The 17,794-nt window shown below is 45.4% G+C and overlaps 1 protein-coding gene across 1 annotated transcript; it reads right to left on the bottom strand.

Moving 5' to 3' along the window:
- Positions 1 to 15,811: 15,811 nt before the first annotated feature.
- On the bottom strand, positions 15,812 to 16,950 carry LOC140397060 (probable G-protein coupled receptor 139). The gene is made up of 2 exons (XM_072486092.1): positions 16,833 to 16,950; positions 15,812 to 16,722 (listed from the first exon to the last, which is right to left on the bottom strand). The coding sequence occupies exons 1-2, from the start codon at positions 16,948 to 16,950 to the stop codon at positions 15,812 to 15,814; spliced, it is 1,029 nt and encodes a 342-aa protein (XP_072342193.1).
- Between the last annotated feature and the right edge of the window lie 844 nt (positions 16,951 to 17,794).

The raw sequence follows: 17,794 nt of genomic DNA, 5'->3' as shown, positions 1-17,794 counted from the left end.
AAAATTGGGGGGGAATAAAATTGGGGGGGAGAATAAAATTAGGGGGGAAATATGGGGAGCAGAACCCAGCGGGGTGGGCAGAACCCAGCAGGGGGGGAAGAAACCAGCAGGGCGGGCAGAACCCGGGGGGGGGCAGAACGAAAAAGACAGAATGGAGGCAAGAGAGAGAGAAAGAAAAGAGAGAGAAAACACAGAGAAAGAAAGACAGAAAGAGAGAGACAGTGAGAAAGAGGGAGAAATACAGAGAGTAAGACAGTGAGAAAAGACAGAGGGAAACAGAGAAAAGTTAGAGAGAAAGAGAGAAAAGACAGAGAGAACAGACAGAGAGAAAGAAGGACAGAGAGAAAGACAGAGAGGGAAAGAAGGACAGAGAGAGAGAGACAGTGACAGAGAAAGACAGACAGAGAAAGACAGAAAGAGAGAGAGATAAAGACAGAGAGAGAAAGATAGAGAGAGACAGAGAGAGAGAGATGGAGACGGTGAGAAAGTCAACGTGGAGAAAAGCTAGATCATACATCGTAATGGTATTAAAGTCAGAGATTGAGATAGGAAAAAGACAGGGAGTGAGAGAGATTGGGTGGAATGCAGTAAGAGAGAGAGAGGATTGAAAAGTGACAGAGTCAATAGCAGAATGAGGCAGGAATCAAAGAGACAGAAATTGGAGTTTCATACTCAACTTTCCACATGATTTCCATGGCCTGATTCCCCCTCAACTCAGCCTCGGTAGTGGGAAGAGAGATCCCAGGTCAGGAGTGTACTGTGGGGTGTAAAATATCAGAGCTGGGTCTCCATGCTCACACACACACATTCACACATAGAGCTTAGACACTTATACTTACGATGTCCACATGGTAAAGAGAGAGAAAATGAATTCCTACTCTTTAAACAGCCCCAATGAGTCACAAAAAGAATCCCCACCTCCCCGCTAATGATACCCAACCAGCTCACAGTTATCCTCAACTGAATACACCTCCTCCAGGTATAGGCCAGACCAAGAGAAACCTAAGAAAATGTTGGGGGGGGGGGGCGGTTGGAGTGTTGTCGACTACTGCTCGATAGATTATCCCGGGGCTGTGTCTCTCTCTCTTGCCCCAATCCACACCTCAGCCACAATGCAGATCCCAATGAACACCATCTACAACTGGCTTTTTGTAACAAGGCAGCTTGGTCCTCTTCGACTACATACGGTAAAGCCAATCCTGATTTGCTGCTTTATGTTAAGTTTCCACGGACATCGATTTCTTCCAAACTCACTTGCTGCTTTTACAGTGGGAGCTCACGTTTATAAATTGACCTCCTTGTTTAATGTGTCTGTGTGTGTGTGTGTGTGTGTGTCTGCGTGTGTGTTTGTGTCCCTGTGCCTGTGTGTGTCTCTTTGTGTCTGTGCCTGGACATTCACATTTAGGCAGTCGCTACAGTTTAGAGCTGGAAAACGTTATACATTTCAGATTCTTGCTGAGCAACGGGGAGAGATCTGATGCTGCAAATGTGCCTTAAACAAGTAGCCTCAGAGAGATACAGGAAGCTCATTTCTCTGTAAACTGTATCCCACACACACTCAGCTGCAGAACAACTCCTGTGTCACAGGCAATCCAGGCCCAGCTCTCTGTAAACTGTACCCCACACACACACTCAGCTACACAACAACTCCTGTGTCACAGGCAATCCAGGCTCAGCTCTCGATAAACTGTACCCCACACACACGCAGCTAGACAACAGGTCCTGTGTCACACTCAATCCAGTCGACTCATTTGAAAAATTAAAATGAAAATCGCTTATTGTCACAAGTAGGCTTCAAATTACGTTACTGTGAAAAGCCCCTAGTCGCCCAATTCCGGCACCTGTTCGGGGATCATGGTACGGGAATTGAACCGTGCTTCTGGCCTGCCTTGGTCTGCATTCAAAACCAGCGATTTAGCCCTGAAATCTGTGAGGCTTTATTTCGTGACGATCACCTTGCCCCGAAAGTTCACTCCATGTGAGTACAGTCTGTGTGGCACTGCAAGGGACTCCAATACACTGACCCATTGGTTCGTTTAACAAATCTGCATTTACTACCCAACATTCTCCCATCAGACTGACAGCTCTCCATCCACAGCAACATGCAGCCACCTCCCGGAGACTTTGGCAGCGAGTGAACGAGTGTCAGCTCCACTCAGCTTCTGGTGTCTTTGGAGTTTGATTTGAAAATGTTATATCCCTCACTTTCCTGCCTCCAACGCTGTGTGCTGACAGTTCGGATATGTGTGGACCCCTGTCACTGCAGCAAAGTCACTCTGCTGGAATCTCCCTGTGGGAGAGTCATCCTCACTCATTTCCATTTAAACATGCTGCTGCGAACATAACTCAGTAGAAACAGAGTCTTCAGCCCTCTGCTCAGGAGCTGGGCTGGTCACACACACCCTCAATACACTCAACAGACACGGCGGCAGGAGGCAGGACTTTAACCTGCTTTTTATTGTAAGAAGTCTTACAACACCTCTTCATTCACCTGAGGAAGGAGCAGTGCTCCGAAAGCTTGCGAATCAAAACAAACCTGTTGGACTTTAACCTGGTGTTAGACTTCTCACTGAGCCGAGGCCAGTCAAAAACCGGCATCTCCACATCAGGCTGCTTTTTATTATTCATTTCTCCACAGGCTGCAGGCCCGTCTGTTTGGGACAGGGACAGCATTTTATAATCCATCCCTCTTTGCTGCTGGCTATGGTTAGAATATCACACACACTCACAGATCTTCATCGCCATACAGTCACACAAACATATTCACACACACACACAGCCACACACAAGCATTCACATACACATACATATGCTCACGCGCACTGACATGCTGGCCAGATACATACATTTTCACACACACATGCAGTCATATCCTTAAATACGCAGATGGACACACGCTCTCACACACTCGCTTACGCACACTCACATAAATCTTCACACACAAGCTCTCACACACAGCCTCACACACACACACGCTCACGTACCTTACTCACAGTTGCTGATTACTATTACATTAAAGCTGACTTTAATTTGAATCAATTTCTTCCAAAAGTTCTGATTGCTTTTACAAATGGAGCTAACATTTGCAAGCTGACCTATTTGTTGTGTGTGGGGGCGAGTGTGTGTCTGGGTTAAATGTTTCGTCTGTCCACAGACATTACCGGCAGAAACCTTTACACATTTCAGAATCATAAACAACTCGGTGGCAAGAGATTCAGAAGATCAAATGCTGCATTTTTCTGCCTCTAACAAGCAGCTCTGCAGAGGCACAGAGAGAGAGGCCCTCTGGTGTGGAATGCCTGAATCACACACACACCTTCACCAATCTCCACCTAGTGTGGAATGTCTGACTCACACACACACCTTGACCAATCTCCACCTGGTGTGGAATGTCTGACTCACACACACACCTTCACCAATCTCCACCTAGTGTGGAATGTCTGACTCACACACACACCTTGACCAATCTCCACCTGGTGTGGAATGTCTGACTCACACACACACCTTTACCAACCTCCACCTAGTTGGGAATGTCGGAATCACACACACCTTTACCAATCTCCACCGAGTGGGGAATGTCTGAATCACACACACACCTTTACCAATCTCCACCTAGTGGGGAATGTCTGACTCACACACACACCTTTACCAACCTCCACCTAGTTGGGAATGTCTGAATCACACACACCTTTACCAATCTCCACCTAGTGAGGAATGTCTGAATCACACACACACCTTTACCAATCTCCACCTAGTGAGGAATGTCTGAATCACACACACACCTTTACCAATCTCCACCTAGTGTGGAATGTCTGACTCACACACACACCTTCACCAATCTCCACCTATTGTGGAATATCTGACTCACACCCACACCTTTACCAATCTCCACCTAGTGTGGAATGTCTGAATCACACACACACCTTTACCAATCTCCACCTAGTGGGGAATGTCTGACTCACACCCACACCTTTACCAATCTACGCCTAGTGGGGAATGTCTGACTCACACACACACCTTTACCAACCTCCACCTAGTGAGGAATGTCTGAATCACACACACACACCTTTACCAATCTCCACCTAGTGGGGAATGCCTGAATCACACACACCTTTACCAATCTCCACCTGGTGTGGAATGTCTGACTCACACACACACACCATTACCAAACTCCACCTAGTTGGGAATGTCTGAATCACACACACACCTTTACCAATCTCCACCTAGTGGGGAATGTCTGAATCACACACACCTTTACCAATTCCCACCTAGTGGGGAATGTCTGACTCAAACACACACACCTTTACCAACCTCCACCTAGTTGAGACTGTCTGAATCACACACACACCTTTACCAATCTCCACCGAGTGAGGAATGTCTGAATCACACACACACCTTTACCAATCTCCACCTATTGGGGAATGTCTGAATCACACACACACCTTTACCAATCTCCACCTAGTGGGGAATGTCTGAATCACACACACACCTTTACCAATCTCCACCTAGTGAGGAATGTCTGAATCACACACACACCTTTACCAATCTCCACCTGGTGTGGAATGTCTGAATCACACACACACACCTTTACCAAACTCCACCTAGTGAGGAATGTCTGAATCACACACACACCTTTACCAATCACCACCTAGTGGGGAATGTCTGAATCACACACACACCTTTACCAACCTCCGCCTAGTGAGGAATGTCTGAATCACACACACACCTTTACCAATCTCCACCGAGACGGGAATGTCTGAATCACACGCGCCAGAGTTAGAAAGGTGTTGCTACAGAGGGGAAGGCAGGCAGGGGGTTTGGGTCTTCCGAACCTGAAGTATTATTAATGGGCGGCGAATGTGGAGAAGGTACGAAGCTGGGTCTGAGGGGTTGATTCCCAATGCGTCAGAATGGAGGAGAGTTTGTGCAGGGGGTCGGGATTGAATGGGCAAGCATTCCGATAGCCCCGGGGAAGTACTCAGTAATCATCGCTTCATTGAGAATTTGGAGGCAGTTTCGCCAACAGTTCGGGTTTGGGGCAGTGTCAAGGGAAATGCCGCTTCGGGGAACAACCGATTGGAGCCAGGGAAGTGGGATGGACATTTTCGGAAATGGGAGGAGAAGGGGATTAAGGCACTAAAAGATTTGTTTCTTAGGGGTCGATTTGCAGGATTGAAGGAGCTGGATGCGAAGTATGGGCTGGAGCAGGGGGAACTGCTTAGATACATGCAGGTTCGAGATTTTGCCAGAAAGGAGGTGCAGAGCTTCCCGGTGGAGAAGGCCTCCACATTGCTGGAGGAGGTGCTGACGACAGAGGGACTGGAGAAGGGGGTAGTATCGGCGGTTTACGGAGCTGCTTTGGAAGTGGAGAAGGCACCACTGGAAGGGATCAAAGCAAAGTGGGAGGAAGAGTTGGGAGAGGGTATGGAGGAGGGATTCTGGTGTGAGGTGCTCCGGAGAGTGAACGCCTCGACCTTGTGCGCGAAGTTGGGGCTGATACAGCTGAAGGTGGTATAAAGAGCACACCTCGCAAGTGCGAGGTTGAGCCGATTCTTTGAGGGGGGTACAAGATGTGTGTGAACGTTGCGTGGGGGCCCCGCAAATCAATTCATATGTTCTGGTCCTGTCCAAAGCTGGAGGATTACTGGAAGGAGGTTTTTAGGGTAACCTCTAAAGGGGTGCACGTGAAACTGGACCCGGGTCCCCGGGAGGCCATGTTTCGGATGGAAGGGGTTGGAAACGGGTGCGGAGGCATATTTTGTTGCCTTCGCCTCGTTGATCGCCCGAAGGTGAATCCTGATAGGTTGGAGAGCAACCTCTCCACCCTGTGTCCTGGCATGGTGGGGGATCTGTTGGAATTCTTGACTCTTGATAAGGTTAAATTCGAACTGAGGGGAAGGATGGAGGGGTTCTACAATTCATGCGCATTATTCATTATGCACTTTCAAGAACTGGATAACATCGAATATTAGTTGGGGGGATGGGTGGGATGGTTGGGGGGAGGGGGCGGTGTGTATTAAGGTTGACTATGGGTGATCCCTGGTTCCTTTTTGTCATTTGTTTATGTGAACATGCGGGCTAATGTTTGGGGGTTTGGTGGGAGGATGGGATTGTTGTTATTGACATGGAGATTGATATTACATTCGTTACTGATTATTGTTTAATGTTGGTGGGTGTAAATTTGCGGGGAGAATATGATTTTTTTTGATTTGTTTCGATTTATTACTGTCACATGTATTAGAATAAAGTGAAAAGCAATGTACAAATGTGCAAAAATATGAAAAAGGAGTAGAATAAAAATATTTTTAAAAAAAACATATTTAGAATAACAAATACCCGGGAGTGAGTTACAGACTGGAATCTAATCAGGTGCTTCGGGGTGGTTTATATATAGAATAACAGATACCCGGGAGTGAGTTATAGACCGGAATCTAATCGAGGGTTTCAGGATGGTTTATATATAGAATAACAGACACCCGGGAGTGAGTTACAGACTGGAATCTAATCGAGGGGTTCGGGTTGTTTATATATAGAATAACAGATAACCGGGAGTGAGTTACAGACTGGAATCTAATTGAGGGGTTCGAGGTGGTTTCCATATAGAATAATAGATAACGGGGAGTGAGTTGCAGACTGGAATCTAATCGAGGGCTTCGGGATGGTTTATAAAGAGAATAACAGATACCCGGGAATGAGTCACAGACTGGAATCTAATCGATGGGTTCGGGGTGGTTTATATATAGAATAACAGACACCTGGGAGTGAGTCACAGACCAATGCCTAATCGAGGGTTCAGGGTCGTTTATACATAGAATAACAGATACCTGGGAGTGTGTTACAGAGTGGAATCTAATCGTGGGGTTCAGGGTGGTTTATAGAAAGAATAACAGATACCGGGAGTGAGTTACAGACTGAAATCTAATTGAGGGGTACGGGGTGGTTTATATATAGAATAACAGATCCGAGAGTGAGTTACAGACTGGAATCTAATCGATGGGTTCGGGGTGGTTCATATATAGAATAACAGACACCCAGGAGTGAGTTGCAGACTGGAATCTAATTAAAGATTTCAGGGTGGTTTATATATAGAATAACAGGTACCCGGGACTGCGTTACAGACTGGAATCTAATTGAGGGGATTGGGGTGGTTTATGCAGAGAATAACAGATACCAGGGAATGAGTTACAGATTGGAATCCAATCGTGGCGTTCGGGATGGTTTACATAAGAACTCGGAGCAGGAGTAGGCCATCTAGCCCCACGAGCCTGCTCCCCATTCAATGGCTGATCTTTTGTGGACTCAGCTCCACTTTCCGGCCCGAACACCTTTTATTCCTTTATTCTTCAAAAAACTATCTGTCTTTATCTTGAAAGCATTTAATGAAGGAACCTCAATTGCTTCACTGGGCAAGGAATTCCATAGGTTCACAACCTTTTGGGTGAAAAAAAATCCTCCGAAGGAGCCGTGTAGCACAGGGCTAAATCGCTGGCTTTGAAAGCAATCTAAGGCAGACCAGCAGCACGGTTCGATTCCCGTAACAGCCTCCCCGAACAGGCGCGGGAATTCACAGTAACTTCATTTGAAGCCTGCTTGTGACAGTAAGCGATTTTCATTTTTTCATTTCATAAGATCAGTCCTAATAACTCCTTATTTAGAGGCTATGCCCCCCAGTTCTGTTTTCACCCGCCAGTGGAAACAACCTTCCAGCATCTATCCTATCTATTCTCTTCATAATTCTATATGTTTCGATAAGATCCCTCCGCATCCTTCTAAATTTCAATGAGTACAGTCCCAGTCTACTCAACCTCTCCTCGTAATCCAACCCCTTCAACTCTAGGATTAACCTAGTGAATCTCCTCTGCACACCCACCAGCGCCGGTACGTCCTTTCTCAGGGAAGGAGGCCAAAACTTTTTCTTAAAAGTTATTTTTTATTTTTTTATAAAATTATAGCACCCAATTATTTTTTTCCAATAAAGGGGCAATTTAGCGTGGCCAATCCACCTGCCCTGCACATATTTATGTTGTGGGGGTGAAACCCACGTTAACACGGGGACAATATGCAAAGTCCGCACGGACAGTGACCAGAGCCGGAATCCAACCTGAGACCTCGGTGCCCTGAGGCAGCAGGGCTAACCCGCTTCGCCACCGTGCTGCCCTAAGGATACCAAAACTGAACACAATATTCCAGGTGTGGTGAAGCCTCACTAACACCTTATACAGTTGCAGCATAACCTCCCAGACTTAAACTCTATCCCTCCAGCAATAAAGGACGAAACTCCGTTCGCCTTCTTAATCACCTTAAACCAACTTTTTGCGTCTCATGCACTAGCACACCTAGGTCTCTCTGCACAGCAGCATGTTTTAATATTTTATCATTTAAATAATAATCCCTTTTGCAGTTATTCCTACCAAAATGGATCAACTCACATTTGTCAACATTGTGTTCCATCTGCCAGACGCTAGCCCATTCACTTAAATTATCCAAATCTCTCTGCAGACTTCCGGTATTCTCTGCACTTTTTGCTTTAACACTCATCTTAGTGTCGTCTGCAAACTTGGACACATTGTACTTGGTCCCCAACTCCAAATCATCTATGTCAATTGTGAACAGTTGTGGGCACAACACTGATCCCTGAGGGACACCACTAGCTACAGATTGCCAACCAGAGAAACACCCATTAATCCCCACTCTTTGCTTTCTATTAATTTTGCAATCCTCTCTCCATGCTACTACTTTCCCCTTAATGCCATGCATCTTTATCGGATGCAGCAACCTTTTGTGGTGCACCGTGTCAAAACCTTTCTGGAAATCCAGATATACAACATCCATTGGCTCCCCGTTATCTACCACACTGGTAATGTTCTCAAAACTTTCCACTCAATTAGTTAGGCATGGCCTGACTTTTAGAACCCATGCTGCGTCTGCCCAATGGGACAATTTCCATCCAGATGCCTCACTATTTCATCCTTGATGATAGATTCCAGCACAGCATTTACAGTGCAGAAGGAGGCCATTCGGCCCTTCCAGTCTGCACCGGCTCTTGGAAAGAGCACCCTAATTATGCCCACACCTCCACATATCCCCATCTAACCTATGGGCAATTTAGCATGGCCAATCCACCTAACCGGCACATCTTTGGACTGTGGGAGAAACCGGAACACCCGGAGGAAACCCACGCAGGAACGGGGAGGACGTTCGGACTCCGGACAGACAGTGACCCAACCAGGAATCGAATCTGGGACCCTGGCGTTTTGAAGCCATAGTGCTAACCACTAAGCTACCGTGCTGCCCCTTCCCTCAATATATTCCCTCCTACCGAAGTTAAGCGAACTGGCCTATAATTACCCACTGCCAATCTCCCTACTTTTTTAAACAGTGGTGTCACGTTTGGTAATTTCCAATCCGCCGGGTCCACACCAGAGTCCAGTGAATTTTGGTAAATTATCACTAGTGCATTTGCAATTTTCTTAGCCATCTCTTTTTGCACTCTGGGACGCATTCCATCAGGGCCAGGAGACTTGTCTACCTTTAGCCCCATTATCTTGTCCATCACTACCTCCTCAGTGATAACAATCATCTTAAAGTCCTCACCTGTCATTGCCTCATTTCCATCAGCCACTGGCATGTTATTTGTGTCTCCAACTGTGAAGTTCGACCCAAAAAACCTGTTTAGTTCCTCAGCGATTTCCTCATCTCCCATTATTAAATCTCCCTTCTCATTCTCTGAAGGACCAATATTTGCCTTCGCCATTCTTTTTTGTTTTCTATATTTGTAGAAATTTTTACTGTCTTGCTATATTCTGAGCAAGTTTACTCTCATAATCTATCTTTCTCTTCTTTATAACTTTTTTAGTAGCTTTCTGTTGACCCCTAAAGATTTCCCAAACTCTAATCTCCACTAATCTTTGCCACTTTGTGTGCCTTTTCCTTCAATTTGATAGTCTCCCTTATTTACTGAGATGTCCATAGTCGATTTTCCCACTTTCTACTGTCCTTCCTTTTTGTTGGCATAAACATTTGCTGAGCACTGTGAAAACTCGCTTGGAAAATTCTCCACTGTTCCTCAACTGTTTCACCATAATGTCTTTGCTCCCAGTCTACCTTAGCTAGCTCTTCTCCCATCCCGTTGTAACCTCTTTGTTCAAGCACAAAACACTGATGTTTGATTTTACCTTCTCACCCTCCATCTGTATTTTAAATGCCACCATATTGTGATCGCTCCTTCCGCAAGGATCCCTAACTATGAGATCATTAATCAATCCTGTCTCATTCCACAGGACCAGATCTCAGACCGTTTGTTCCCTCGTCGGTTCCATTACATACTGTTCTAGGAATCTATCGTGGATACATTCTATAAAGTCCTCCTCCAGGCTGCCTTGACCGACCTGGTTAAACCAATCGACATGTAGATTAAAATCCTCCATGATAACTGCTGTACCATTTCTACATGCATCCGTTATTTCTTTGTTTATTGCCTGCCCCACCATAACGTTACTATTTGGTGGCCTATAGATTACTCCTATCAGTGACGTTTTCGCCTTACTATTCATGATTTCATCCAAATGGTTTGAACCTTATACTCCATAGCACCGATGCCATCCCTTACTGTTGCCTGGATGTCATCCTTAAATAACAGAGCTACACCACCTCCCTTCCCATCAACTCTGTGAATCAGAATAGTTTGATACCCTCGGATATTTAATTCCCAGTCGTGACCATCCTTTAATAACCATGTTTCAGTAATGGCCACTATATCATAGTCATTCACGATGATTTGCGCCATCATCTCATTTACCTTATTCCGAATACTACGAGCATTCAGGTAAAGTACACTTATGTTGGCTTTTTTACCTCTGTTTTGAATCTTAACACCTCCATCAGTAACCTCTCCGAAGTTATTTTTCCTTTTAACTTTTCTCCTAATTTTCCTTGTCGTCGAACCCATATCTTCATGTAACAAACTGCCACGTCGCTTACCATTCATGTTTTTACTTCCCGGTTTATTCCTTTTAGTATTTCTGGACCTATTCACTGAGCTCCCCTCAGTCACTGTACCTTGTACTGTCGCCCTTTTTGATTTTTGACTGTGGCTTCTCTGCCTTACACTTTCCCCCTCACTGCCTTTTATTTCGGTCCCTGTTTTACTACCTTCCAACTTCCTGCATCGATTCGCATCCCCCTGCCACATTAGTTTAAACCCTTCCCAACAGCTCTAGCAACACCCTAGGACATGGGTTCCAGTGCTGCCCAGTTGCAGACTGTCCGGTTTGTACTCGTCCCACCTCCCCCAGAACTGGTCCCAATGCCCCAGAGATCTTATGACAAACACGCCAAGGTTCCTTTGTTCCTCGGAACTTCCCAGTGTCAGACCATTCATTGAATATTTCCTTGTCACATTACTCCTTCCAAAGTGTTTCACCTCACATTTTACAGAGTGACATTCCATCTGCCTTTTTTCTGGCCATTTAACCATCCCGTCCGTATCTTCCTGTAACCCGACACTAAATCTTACTGTTAACCACCCAGCCAATCTCTGTGTCATCCAAAAACTTGCTGACTTTAACCCCTGCTCCGTCCCACCCATTTCGTCATCTATGCCGTTTATATAAATCACAAATGTGGCCACTTAAAATGGCCGCCCGCAGAGACCGATGGGAAATTTGGCCAAGCAAGAGCACAGACAGCCTGCATCCTGCACATACACAAAAGATTGCTGCTCAGAGTTATGCAGAAACTAATACAAGAACAAGCCATTAAAAGGTAATCCCGGGACAATGGGCTCCAGGTAGAAACTGACAATAAGTGTCAGACTCAGGGCTGCCTGCTTCCCTTATTTGTGAAGGCCTACGTGCTTCAGGCACGAACGGCTATCGCCGACCGGGACCCGCCCAGCTATCAAGGTGACCATCCCCAATTGGCTAAGATCGATCAGAGCGATCGAGACCTGATCAATCCATTGGACCTTTACCTGGGACCGCCCAAAAGCGCGTGAAAATACCAGTGATAAATGGTGCTGCGCACACTCTCGACTGCAGTTTTCAACAGCCAACAACGCTGATACCTTCACAAGCCAAGAAGATGGCGATTCACAGAGGGACTAGAGCCGAGGACACTGACTACCGGCAACAGATATGCAGCACTGCCAGACTACAAGATCACAGAGAGGCCATATCTGCTCTATGCTTGCCAGTCACCTGGAAGTTAAGTCAAGGTCGTTTAGTGTATTAGTTTAGAGTTCAACTTGCATGTGTGTGTGATTGATTAATGTTAACCTTTTGTATTTGTTTATAAACAATTCATGTATTAAGCAACATGTGTAATCAATTGTCCACCATATGCGGGTTCAACACACACTGTGGTTTAGAAGGTACAACATAAACAATAGAATACCCAGCACAGATCCCTGTAGTACACTACAGGACACTGGCTTCCAATCACTAAAGCAACCGTCTGTCACCACCCTCTGTCTCCTATGGTTAAGCCAATTTTGAATCTAATTACCCTGTATCCATGGGTATTTGCCTTCTTGAAAAGTCTAACTTCTGGAACCTTGTCAAAGGAATTGCTAAAATCCATATAAACTACATCAACTGAACTACACTCATCCACACACCTGGTCAAATGCTCAAAAAGTTTAATCAAATTGGAAGGCGTGACCTCTCTCTGATATGTTAACTATTCCTGATCAAACCTTGCCTCTCCAAGTGGATGTACATTCTCTCCTTCAGAGTTTTCTCCAATAGTTTTCCCAGCACTAATGCGAAACTCACTGGTCTGTAGTTCCCTGGCGTATCTCTGCAACCCTATTTACATGGTGGGACCACATTAGCTGTTCTCCAGTCCTCTGGTATCTCCCCTGAGGCCTGAGAGTAATAAAAAACATGACAGAACCCGGACAATCTCCTCCCCGCTTCCTACAGCATCCTAGGACACAATTCATTATGACCTGAGGATTTTTCCACCCCTATGCCTGCCAACACCTCCAATACCTTGTCACTCTCGATGAAAACGTGCTCAAGACCCTCACACTCTCTCTGCCTGAGTTCCATATCTGCCCCCTCATTATCTCGGGTGAAGACAACACCCGACGATTGCCATCTTTCCGTTGGTCCCTAATGGGCCCTAGTCTTTCCCTGGATATCCTTTCCCCAGTGATATACTCATCCAATATCTTGGGGTTTTGACTCCTTTTACCACCCAGAGCTTTCTCATATCGCCTCTTTGCATCCCATTTGTTTCAGAAATTTAGTGTACCCAACTCATTTTGTCCAAGTGAGAGGCAATTTCGCGTGGTCAATCCACCTAACCTGCACATCTTTGGGTTGTGGGGGCGAAACCCACGGAAACACGGGCAGAATGTGCAAACTCGATAGGGGAAGTGACCCAGAACCGGGAAGGAACCTGGGACCTCGGCGCCGTGAGCAGCAATGCTAACCACTACGCCGCCGTGCTGCCGCCTTCCTCTTTGCACGCCTAATTACTTTATTTTGATCCATACGCCACTTGCTCTACTCCACTAATTTCTCCGTTTATTTGCTCCCCTTGTATTTGCTAAAAGCCTCTCTTTTCCTTCTCATCATATCCTGAATGCATCTGATCACCCATGGTTCTCTCGGCTTGTTACTCATTCCTGTAAACTTCCCATTTCTTTTATGAATGCTCCCCATTGCTCATCTGTAGATTTTTCCACAAATAACTATTTCCAGTCTACCTTGGCCAGATCCTGCCTTATTTTATTAAAATACGGTCGCGCCCAATCCAGAACCTTGGCCTGGATTCTCCGTCCCGCTGCGCCACATTTCTATTTCTCCGCGCTGGCGGGATGCTCCGTTACTCCAGCCGGTCAATGGGGATTTCCATTGTAGGGCAGCCCCATGCCGCCGGGAAACCCCCGGGCTGCCGGTAAAACGGAGCATCCCGCCGACAGAAAATCCAGCCCCTTATTTTGCAACGGCTCCATTTTTCTGTCTGTGTCAGGGGAGTGTCTCTTTAAGAAAGTTTTTGTTTGACCACATGGCTTGCAGCACGTCTTCAGTGATGTCATTTGTGGGTGAAGCTGGGCTGTGGCTGTCAGGTGAGAGCGGGTTTAGTGTTTGGGTTTCAGTTTCGGTTGTTGGTTTGGACTGCAGAAGAGAAGCATCGTTTACCTGTTTTCTCTGTTTTTATTTGAAAGCTGTTCCAGGAAACTGAAAGCACATTGGGTGTGGCAAACTGCCTTGGAAACTTTAAAGATGGAGTTGCTTTCTGGAAGGAGTTTTTGATTCTGCTGGTTGCAGGCTGGAAAAAGGACCCGTCCCATCCGAGTGAGATTGCAGTGTGCTGGGTTACACCCTTGAAAGGGATTTGGTTCTATCGGATTTTGTATCGAATTGGAACAGCTACTGAAGGGGATTCTTTAAGAGTTATATACAGAGATTACTGTAGCTGTTGTGTGTTTTTCATGTTTGTAATTGACAACAAATTCTTGATAAGCGTTTTATATAGGTTACCTGCATTCTTATAATAAAGCTTGTTTTGATGAAACAGGAAGTCTGATGAATCACACCTGAACTGAAGGCTCTCGTGCTCATCCCAGCCAAATTCATATAAAAGTTAGCGGTCAGATGAGCTTCATAATACACTTTGGAGTTTCTAAGCCCTGGCCCATAACAGTCCATAACAAATTAAATTGTCCCATGTTGTGGTCGCTATCACCAAAATGTTCCCCCATCAACACATCAAACACCAGTCCGACATCTGTCCCCAGAATTAGGCCCAGCCTGCACCGTCCCTTGTTCGACTCGATTCAGGTTGAGCTAACAAAAATTATTTGTACACATTTTAAGAACTCCACTCCATCTAAACCCTTAATATGATCACAAAGCCAATTAATGTTGGGAAAGTTGAAATCTCCTAATATAATTACCCCATTATTAGTTTTATACTAAACAACCTAGCAATGTGGCTATCCCTAATTCCTAAGCTCTACCCACAAAGCTTTATTCGATGACCCCGCCAAGATATCACCTCATACTGCCTCCGGGGGTTGGTTTAGCACAGTGGGCGAAACAGCTGGCTTGTAATGCAGAACAAGGCGAGCAGCGCGGGTTCAATTCCCGTGCCGGCCTTCCAGAACAGTCGCCGGAATGTGGCGACGAGGGGCTTTTCACAGTAACTTCATTGAAGCCTACTTGTGACAATAAACGATTATTATTATTAACAAATAATGCAATGCCCCCGTGTCTTTTACCCCGTCTTCTGTCTCGCCTGAAGATTCTGAATCCAGGGATGCTGAGCTGCCAATCCTGCCCTTTCCTCAACCACATCTCTGTGATGACTACAATATCACACTTCCATGTGTCAATCCTTGCCCTTAACTCATCCATTGTACCCGTGATACTGCCGCCATTAAAGTAGAGGACATTCAGCCTCGAAGTACTTCCTAGAATACCGCTACATTCCCTCTAATTTAATTGCTTTTCTGTGAAAATACCACATGGAGCAGAGGAACACACTGCAGCTTCGAGATCTCCTGCCATGAGTACGCCCTTTCAATTACAAATTTTAGAAGACTATTAAAGTTTAAAAAATAAATCAACTAAGTCCCTACTCTTGCTAAAGCATTGATTTACAATTCAATGAAGTTTTAAAAAGTACTCCTCTCCCCTCACACACATTGAGGAGAGGCAGGAAATGAAAGGAGCACGTCGCCCCCTCCTCACAGAACTGCCTTAGACACAAAACGCCCGCTTGGGCACTCTACTACACTTATATGGATAAATAATCTACTGATGCACTGAAAATACTGGGATCAGCCTCTGTACTGTTCTCAGTTGTTCTGCTTATTTATTACTTGAATAATCGATGTAACCGGATATGTCAGCACATTTCTGAGCTGCTCTCTGAATTTTGACTGGGTCACCCCATAAATAAACGTATTGGTGCAGCAACTTAAATTCAACAACATATATCCGACCTGTTGAAATATCGATTCAGGAAGACTGTAATCCGTGGTATTTTTCCCAGTAATGATATAATAGAAAAACTCTATGACATTCACCAACCATAAAAGTATGAAGGTGGTGGATATGGTGAAGAGTAAAATCACGGACTTCCTCCTGCTCTCCATCTCTGGGTCACTGTTATTCCCTCCGTTGTTCTGGAACTTCAATCCTTTACGGACTCGACTGGCCAATAAAATGTGTCTGACTGTCAGGGTGTTGAGCAACAGAATTAATGCAAATGGGAGCAGTGGGGTTATAATTGTATCGAACCAATCTAATCCTACCCAAAGGGGCTCAGTAAAATATCCTGGCTTTATATTACAATACCAAGGTACATTGTCGATTATCACTCCAGGTTCATATGTCAAATAAAAGGGGATGTTCTGTATGCAGAGCAAAATGAATGTTGTTCCCAGAATAACAGTCGCAGTTTTCCCAGTGCAAAGATTCCTCCTCAGTTCATTGCAACAAATGGCCACAAATCGATCAAAGGAGAAAGCGACCGTGAACCAGACAGAACAGTCTGTGGCCACAAGAATAAGGAGAATGCGAATATTACACAGGGGGGTGATGTCCAGGAAAGACGATGGGAAATAATAATACTTGAGGCGAGTCAGTATGATCTGAGTTATAATGACCAGTAGATCCGCCGTTGCCATAGATACCAGGTAGCGAGTAGTACACTTGGAGAGGCCACACTTTCCCCGGGAGAGAATCACAATTCCTAATGCATTAGCTGTAAGAAGTGAGAAGAGACAGTAAATTAACGATCAGATTTGTTACCCCAGTAGAGCGCACAGCCAACACATAGACACCCGGTGTTAGACGTCAGAATTATCGTCTCACTCAGTTCTTTGGCAGCACCAGGAATAGCACTTTCCCTGGGATTGGGCGTTCGTTGTTTCAGGCAAACATCTATCTGATCCTTGCAGACAATAAGGAAACAAGAATAGCTTCCCACCATCCCTGATGTATTTAAAAAAACAATTGACCCTCTTCCAATTTCGTCCGTCTCCATAAGACCATAAGACATAGGAGCAGAATTAGTCCACTCGGCCCATCGAGCCTGCTCCGCCATTCAATCATGGCTGATGTTTTTCTCATCCCCATTCTCCTACCTTCTCCCCATAATCCCTGATCCCCTTATTGATCAAGAATCTATCTATCTCTGTCTTAAAAACATTCAGTGATTTGGCCTCCACAGCCTTCTGTGGCAAAGAGTTCCACAGATTCACCACCGTCTGGCTGACGAAATTCCTCCTCATCTCTGTTTTAAAGGACCGTCCCTTTAGTCTGTGATTGTGTCCTCTTCTTCTAGTTTTTTTTCTACAAGTGGAAACATCCTCTCCACATCCACTCTATCCAGGCCTCGCAGTATCCTGTAAGTTTCAAGAAGATCTCCCCTCATCCTTCTGAACTCCAACGAGTACAGACCCAGAGTCCTCAACCGTTCCCCATACGACAAGCTCTTCATTCCAGGGATCATTCTTGTGAACCTCCTCTGGACCGTTTCCAAGGCCAGCACATTCTTCCTTAGATGCAAGGCCCAAAACTGCTCACAATACTCCAAATAGGGTCTGACCAGAGCCTTATATAGCCTCAGATGTACATACTTGATCTTGTATTCTAGCCCTCTCGACATGAATGATAACATTGCATTTGCCTTCCTAACTGCCGACTGAACCTGCACGTTAACCTTAAGAGAATCATGAATAAGGATTTCCAAGCCCCTTTGTGCTTCTGATATCCTTAACATCTTCCCATTTAGAAAATAGTCTATGCCTCTATTCCTTCTTCCAAAGTGCATA

This window comes from Scyliorhinus torazame, chromosome 20, assembly GCF_047496885.1.
Source record: "Scyliorhinus torazame isolate Kashiwa2021f chromosome 20, sScyTor2.1, whole genome shotgun sequence".
Lineage (NCBI taxonomy): Eukaryota > Metazoa > Chordata > Chondrichthyes > Carcharhiniformes > Scyliorhinidae > Scyliorhinus > Scyliorhinus torazame.
The sequence above is the reverse complement of the archived record's forward strand: the minus strand, read 5'-3'. Positions and strand labels throughout refer to the sequence as shown.